The following is a 7,346-nucleotide window of genomic DNA, read 5'->3' on the forward strand; positions in this document are numbered from 1 at the left end:
CCAGCGGCACGCAGCCCTCCCTCACGCAGTGGCCACGGGCAGAGAGGGGCCGGCCCTCCAAGGTCAGGTGCGGGGTGGCCAGGCTGGGCCTTCCTGCCCCAGGCCTCAGTCTCTCCTTCTGTCCTCAGGGTCGGGCAAGAAGTTCCTTGAGGCTCTGCCCGCCCCCCACCCCTGCCCAGCGGCTCCCAGATCCTAGGACCCACCCAAAGCCCGGGTGCGTGCGCCCACCTGCCCCCTGGTGTGTGCTGTCGGGAGTGCAGCCTGAGAGGGGCTGAGGGGCGGTCATGGGCAAGGGGACACTTTCTGATGGTGGCTGGCCGTTTGCCTTCCAGGGAAGACTGATCAACTTCGAGAAGAGGAGGAAGGTGAGCCATTGCAGCCCGTACGTGTTGGCGGGGGGTGCGGAAATCAGAGAGCCACCTGGATAGACCGCTTGGCTGCATCCTGCTTCCTTTATATTTATGGGGAGAGTCGGATACACAGAGGAGGGCGGACCTCTCCCACTGGAGGGTGGGTGCAGGAGACCAGAATCAGGGAGGACTTCCTGGGAGGGACTGTTTGGACCCAGCTCTGAGAAGGGGTGGGCCTGGGCAGGAGTAGAGAGTAGGAGGGGGACCCAGAGACCCTGGGCCCCGGGGCCGTGCCCAGCACCCCATCCATGCCAGCACTGTCCTGCCCTTCCCTCTGGCCCCAGGAATTCGAAGTGATCGCCCAGATCAAGCTGCTCCAGTCAGCATGCAACAATTACAGCATCGCACCTGAGGAGCACTTTGGGGCCTGGTTCCGGGCCATGGAGCGGCTCAGCGAGACGGAGAGGTGCGCCTGCGCAGGAATTGGGCGCAGCTTGGGCGGGCTGTGCTGTGGGATCTCGGTCAGCACTGGACTGACTCTGGGCATCTGGACCCGCGCTGCCAGCCGGACTGCGGGAGGGAAACCTGGGTGTGCATCCCCTTAGCCTCACAGCTGCACCTCTGTCCCGTAGCTACAACCTATCGTGTGAGCTGGAGCCCCCCTCCGAGTCGGCCAGCAACACCCTCAAGGCCAGGAAGAACGCGGCCATTGTCAAGCGCTGGAGCGAGTGAGTGCCCGGGCTGGCAGGATGGGCTCCCTCCCGGCTTCGGGAAGCCTCGGGCTGAGTGTGCCTCTGTGAAACAGGGTGATCCTAAATCGATCGCTCCTGAAGCAGGGACAAATGTGAGACTGGTGATTGACCGAGCACTTGGCACAGAGCCTGGAATGTGGAGTGGAGGGGGCAGGGGTGGGATGTGTCCCCAGGGAGGCCCCCCAGATGAGCTGATCCTTCCATGTAGCCGCCAGGCCCCCAGCACGGAGCTCAGTACGAGCGGCAGCTCCCACTCCAAGTCCTGTGACCAGCTCAGGTGCGGCCCCTACCTCAGCAGCGGGGACATTGCTGACGCCCTCAGCGTCCACTCAGCTGGCTCGTCCAGCTCCGACGTGGAGGAGATCAACATGAGCTTTGTCCCGGAGTCCCCCGACGGTCAGGAGAAAAAGGTGACTGCCACACCCCTTCTCCCCGATGGCCCTTCCCCGGGCCCAGGTCCCCAGTCCCCCCCCACAAGTGGCCAGGAAGCCCCAGCTCGTACACAGAGCTCCTCGGATTCCCCGCCCCGCCCCGGTGCCGGGCACCGGCCCGGGCGCCCTGCAGGGTCCAGGGCTCCTGCTGACTGTGCCATCCCCGCAGTTCTGGGAGTCGGCCTCCCAGTCGTCCCCGGAGACCTCCGGCATCAGCTCGGCCTCCAGCAGCACCTCCTCCTCCTCAGCCTCCACCACGCCCGTGGCCGCCACACGCACCCACAAGCGCTCCGTCTCCGGGGTCTGCAGCTACAGCTGCTCGCGGCCACTGTACAACCAGCAGGTGGGCGACCGCTGCATCGTCCGCGTCAGCCTGGACGTGGACAACGGCAACATGTACAAGAGCATCCTGGTGAGCCGCCGTCCCGTGCCCGCTGTCCTCGGGCTAACCTGCCAGGGGGTCGGGAGGGACAGACGGTCAGCGGGTACAATCGAGAAGCTTCCCTGCAGATGGAAGGCCAGGGAGGGCTTCACGGAGGAGGCGCCTGAGGGGATGCAGGGAGGCAGGGAGGCCCGGCGGTTGGAGGAGCAACAAGAGGCCTGAGGTCAGGGGCTCAGGGTCTGGGTCTGGATCTCCTCGGCGGAAGACAGAAGCTGCCAGTGGCTGGAGCAGAGGGCGGGCAGCGGTGACTTCTCCGCGGGGCGGGGCTGGGGCCAGGAGGCGCAGGGAAGCCGGTGAGGAGGCAGTGACCATGCCAGGCGGGTGGCCGTGGAGGTGGCCAGCAGCGTCAGACCGTGGATGTCGTTCAGAGCTTGAGATCAAGCCAAGGGGGATTTGTCTCCAGACACTGTGTGTCTGGGGGGCCGGGGGGGGGGGGGGACTCACGTTCCAGAACTCACACTGCAGGGGAGCCATTTGTACTCCCCGAAGGCCCCCCATCCGCTCTCACTGAGTCTGGTGCCCCGTGACGCACCACCCTGTGCTGAGCTTCCTTCCCACCAGGAACTAGCTTGACTGTCATTAACAGTCATCTGTATGACCCCACATCCAAGGCCTGTCTGCACTATGGCCTCTGGGGTCGAGGCAAGAGGGGTCGGCCTGTGCTGACCACCACTGCAGCCTCCAGCCAATGCAGGCCTGGCACAGAGGCGGCCCCTGGGCATCTGGCCAGCTCCTCTCTTCCCTCCAGGGCTGGGACTAGACGCTGTCTCTTCCCTGGGTTCACTGATCGCATTGTCCTGCAGGGGTAGGATCAAGGGGAGCAGCCCCCAGGAGCGGGCAGGTTTCCGAGGTGGCGTTGGAGGAGATGGCAAGCTTGTAGGAGAATGGGGGGGCGGGGGGCAGGAACAATTGGGAAAAGCCTCCCATCACTGCATGGAGGCCTCCCGGGGCAGGACGAGGTGGAGAGGCCCCCCACAGACCCAGCACCCAGCCAGAAGCCGAGCCTTTGTATGCAGTGTGAAGCAACTCCAAGGGTCCCTGGGGCTGCGCTCCTGGGGAGGGGAGGGGGGGCTTCTCCAGGCCCCTCACCCTGACGGTCTGCCCCTTCCCCAATCTAGGTAACCAGCCAAGATAAGGCTCCAGCTGTAATCCGCAAGGCCATGGACAAACACAACCTGGATGAGGACGAGCCAGATGACTATGAGCTAGTGCAGGTTATTTCAGACGATCGAAGTAAGTCGGGGACCAGGTGGGCGGGCTCTGGGGAAGCAGCACCACACCCCAGCCCCAGGCCCAGGGCCTGCGTTCCCAAAACACAGGGCTGCAGGGCTGCGGCGGTGGGGGTGGGCGGCCTTGTGCAGATGCCGCCCAGCCCTGGGGCGGCCTCCTCACTGGCCCCTGGCATGTGCGTGCCCTTGGCCGTGCGAACAGGCTGTGGGAGACCTAGGTCAAAGCTAGCAGCACCGAGGAGTGAAGGGAAAAGGTTTTTCTTCTGGGGCCAGGCAGCCAGATGGCCCAGCTGAGGGGCCGTTCACAGGGGCGCCCTGGCTGAGATGAGAAATGTGTGCCTCAGAAAGAACCGTGCCTGCCGTGGACCTGAGCCTCAAATATGTTAAAATCCACACACATGTGACGTCTTCATCCGCTGGGGCTGCCGTCACACACCGTCGCGGGCTGGGGGCTGATAGATGGCTGAGATTTATTGCTCACAGTTCTGGAGGCTGCAGGTGCACGATGAGGGTGCCGGCTCGGTCAGGTTCCAGTGAGGGCCCTCCTCCGGGTGGCAGACGGCTGCCTTCTCCTTGAGCCCTCACGTGGCGGAAGGGGCGAGGGGCCTCTCTTATAATGCGGCAGTCCCGTTTCTGAGGCTCCACTCCCACGGCCTTATCACGGCCCAAGGCCCCGTCACTTTGGGCATGCGGATTCGCACACGAATTTGGGGGGGACACAAACATTCAGACCATAGCAGACACTAAGCACAGGCTATGAGGGGCCCAGCTCAGTGCGTGGCAGCTGGGAAAGTGACAGAACCCCGAGCCGGCGTTCCCTAGGAGCCGGAAGGCAGGGTCAGAAAGCTCGGGCACAGCCTTTACCTCGTCCCCTGCCGATGCCTCATCCCCACAAGGGAGGTAAGGAACTAAGCGCTAATCCGTACGTACGTCTAGAGACGTGGGGCTCTGTTCCTTCCCATGAGCTGCCAGGCGTTAACCCAGACAATTCATAGGGACCGCCAGCATCCCCAGAAGTTGTTTCCTGAGCTCTCTCTCACCTTCTTGCACCATTTTGGTGGCGGTGGGGGGGGGGGGGGGGGACAGGGCAGGTGCGACCCCCATCTTACCGGACAGGAGGACCAAGGCCCAGGGCAGGGCAGGGAAGGTAAGGCCGGGGCAGGGAGCTCAGTGGGTCTAGATTGTAGTAGGCTCCTGTCCACAGCAGATGGGGGTTGAGGAGCCACCCAGGGGGGCGTGGATTCCCCCTGGAGCCTGGCACAGAAGCCCTGGGGCAAGGCCTGCCCTTTGCTAGGCCCCCAACCTTAGTCCTGAGTAGGGCAGGACTTAGGGGAGGTGTTCTGGATTCTAGAAGGCTTCTTCTGGCTTGAGATCATGGTCAGTGAAGGCAGCAGGAGAGGGATGGATGGTCCTTTGCCAACTCCAGACCGAGGTGGGGATCTGTGTTGTCAGAGTCTCTTTTTAAACAAGGGTCATTGGATTTCCTGAGTGCCCAGCGGTCTCCTCGGCAGGTGTCATTCAGAGGGGTCGTCGGTATTCCTGAGGTTGGATTGGGGGTGTCAGGTCTTCGGCTCAGGCCTGCCCTAGGGGGGCCCTCAAGGGGTGGGTGTTCCATGAGGCCCACGTAAGCATCGCTGACCCTCTCTCGGCCCCTCTCCCACCAGAGCTGAAGATCCCTGACAACGCCAACGTGTTCTATGCCATGAACTCAACTGCCAACTATGACTTTGTCCTAAAGAAACGGACCTTCACAAAAGGGGCAAAGGTCAGGCATGGCGCCAGCTCAACTCTTCCTCGCATGAAGCAGAAGGGACTCAAGATTGCTAAGGGCATCTTCTGATTAGTCCCTAGCACTGGCCGGCCACAGAACCACTCTGTCAGGGGCTGGCTGGCTGGGTAACCAAGCACTTAGAGACTCCGATGGCCCAGGCCAGGCGGGCACCATCTGCCTGACCTGCCAGCTCAGGCCACCCCCAGACTCCAGTTTCACCCTGAACCTCTCCTACTGCTGGGATTGACGCCTACTGTTTGCTAGGCTGACCTGGCCTCCTGTGGACCACTCGCTGCCTTAGGTGCCTTCCACTCTCTGGAACCAGAGGACTAGCTGACTTCTGCCAAGGAGCGCTGCCAATGGGCATGGAGCCCTGCATGCCGCCGGGCACTGCCCTCTGTGCACTTCCCTCATGTCTGCTCAGGTGTGGGTCACTGCCACCTGTGCCCATGGGCACCCCAGGGCACCCACTCATCCACTGGGTCTGACCACTGCACTTCTCTCCTCATGCCCACAGGCATCGGCCTGTGCCCTTCTCGGGTCCTGGGCTCTCTTTCCACCATGCTAGCCTTTCCCAGGCTGCACCAAAGATTCCACCATCGGGGCCAACAGAGCGAGGGAGTCTTACCCCTCCCCCACCCAACCCCCCCCCCCAGGAGAGGAGGAGGGGGACCCTTTTCACAGATCACACTCTTCACCCGGTGAGTGAGGACGGTCTCAGCGGAGCCCTGTTGCCACTGACTCTCATGATACTGCAAGTACCATTCACCACTGCGCCCTGGGCTTCACGAGACCACACGAGACGGGGGTTAGTGGGAAAGGAGAATTGGGGGAAAGGGGAGGGGTGTTGAATATTTGTATAAAAGGCAAAAACAAAACAAAAAAAGTTTACCAGTTGGGGAGGGGCAATATTTATTTGTTGTAAATAGCAAATGCTAGACTTGAATATTATATTAAAATCCAGTTTCTACTATAGCTTGGGAGTTGTGGTTTGGTTCTTTCACTTCCTGTGCTAATTTAAATGAGATGCAGATTCTCACTTTCCGGGTTCAAATAGGAAATCTTGCATTGTTACCGGTTTATTTGTACGCAGGAGAAGCGAGAAGAGCCAGCCACCCTTCTCTGGCTCACTTAAGGAAACATGCAAGCCTATCTTTCACAGAGCAGATGCTTGCCTCAGTGTCATTTAACTGCGCACTGAGCTGGCTCAGCCCATCAACACTCCTGGGATTTGAGGTTGGAGGTGATTTCACAGGGCATAGCAGCAAGCCCTGAAACTTGGGTCTTTAAAAATAACATTTGTAGGGTACCTGGGTGGCTCAGTCAGTTAAGCATCTGCCTTCGGCTCAGGTCATGATCTCAGGGTCCTGGTCAGCAGGGAGTCTGCTCCCTCTCCCTCTGCCCCTCTCCACTGCCCGTGCTCTCTCTCATAAATGAAATGTTTTAAAAATAAAAACATTGGTGAGGGGAAATTATGGAATAAGAAGCTCCAGGGTCAGTCTCTCCATGGAGGCCATTAGGCTAGGGGGAGAAAATGATCAGAATGAACCATCTGGGGACTCTGGAACCTCATCCAACACAACAGCCAGGGGAGTGCTTGATGTCAAACAGAGCTGTGGGACTTCAGCAGTTAAGGGGATCTCTGCCGGGCCTCACACTAACCAAGGCAGCAGGACAGAAGCTTCTGTCCCTGAACAACAAGGAATACGCAGAACAATATAGTTTGGAAAAGTCACTGTAGAAACAAGACTGCAGGTCTTGAATGACAGAAGTAAGCCTAGAGGAGGGGGAGAATCTGCTTTCCAGAGTTACCACATTGTCATCCTCAACATCCAGTTCCCAACAATTTACAAATCATACAGAGAAATAGGAAAACAGTGCTGGTACGTAGGAAAAAAGAATTTGGCAAACTCCCTGAGAAAGTCCAGGCGTTGAAGTTACTAGTCAAAGACATTAAGTTGACTGTCTTAAATATGCTCAGTGAGCTAAAGGAAAGCACAGACAGAAAAAAATCCCTAAAGGAACACAAGAGAACAGTGTAAGAACAAATAGGAAATTTAATAAAGAGAAATTAGGAACCACATAGAAACTCTGGTGCTGAAAATACAATTGAAATGAAAAAACTCACCAGAGGGGTTCAATGGCAGATTTGCACAGGCAGAAGAGAGAATCGGTGAACTTGAAGGTAAAGCCATTGACATTCTCCCTGAAGAGCAGAAAGGAAAAAAGAATAGAAAAATGAACAGTCCCCTCCAGGAGTTGGTGACATCATCAAATATTAACAGCATCTACATACCGAGAGTCCCAGAAGAAGGGAGGAGCAGAGAGATTATTTGAAATAACGATGGCTAAAGAGTTCCCAGATTTGATG

At 58.9% G+C, this 7,346-nt stretch overlaps 1 protein-coding gene across 8 annotated transcripts in view; it reads left to right on the forward strand.

The window, feature by feature from the left end:
- Positions 1-5,950, forward strand: part of RALGDS (ral guanine nucleotide dissociation stimulator) — a 30,010-nt gene extending 24,060 nt beyond the window's left edge. For all 8 annotated transcript variants that reach the window (XM_027616302.2, XM_027616301.2, XM_027616296.2 and 5 more), the window contains exons 12-18: positions 333-365; positions 695-816; positions 983-1,078; positions 1,311-1,512; positions 1,703-1,945; positions 3,094-3,208; positions 4,869-5,950. In XM_027616302.2, the coding sequence (XP_027472103.2) occupies positions 333-365; positions 695-816; positions 983-1,078; positions 1,311-1,512; positions 1,703-1,945; positions 3,094-3,208; positions 4,869-5,044 (987 nt within the window). In that variant the 3' untranslated portion in view covers positions 5,045-5,950. The remainder of the gene's footprint in view (positions 1-332; positions 366-694; positions 817-982; positions 1,079-1,310; positions 1,513-1,702; positions 1,946-3,093; positions 3,209-4,868) is intronic.
- Positions 5,951-7,346: the final 1,396 nt, after the last annotated feature.

The sequence above is a fragment of the Zalophus californianus genome, chromosome 13 (assembly GCF_009762305.2).
Source record: "Zalophus californianus isolate mZalCal1 chromosome 13, mZalCal1.pri.v2, whole genome shotgun sequence".
In the NCBI taxonomy this organism is placed as follows: Eukaryota; Metazoa; Chordata; class Mammalia; order Carnivora; family Otariidae; genus Zalophus; species Zalophus californianus.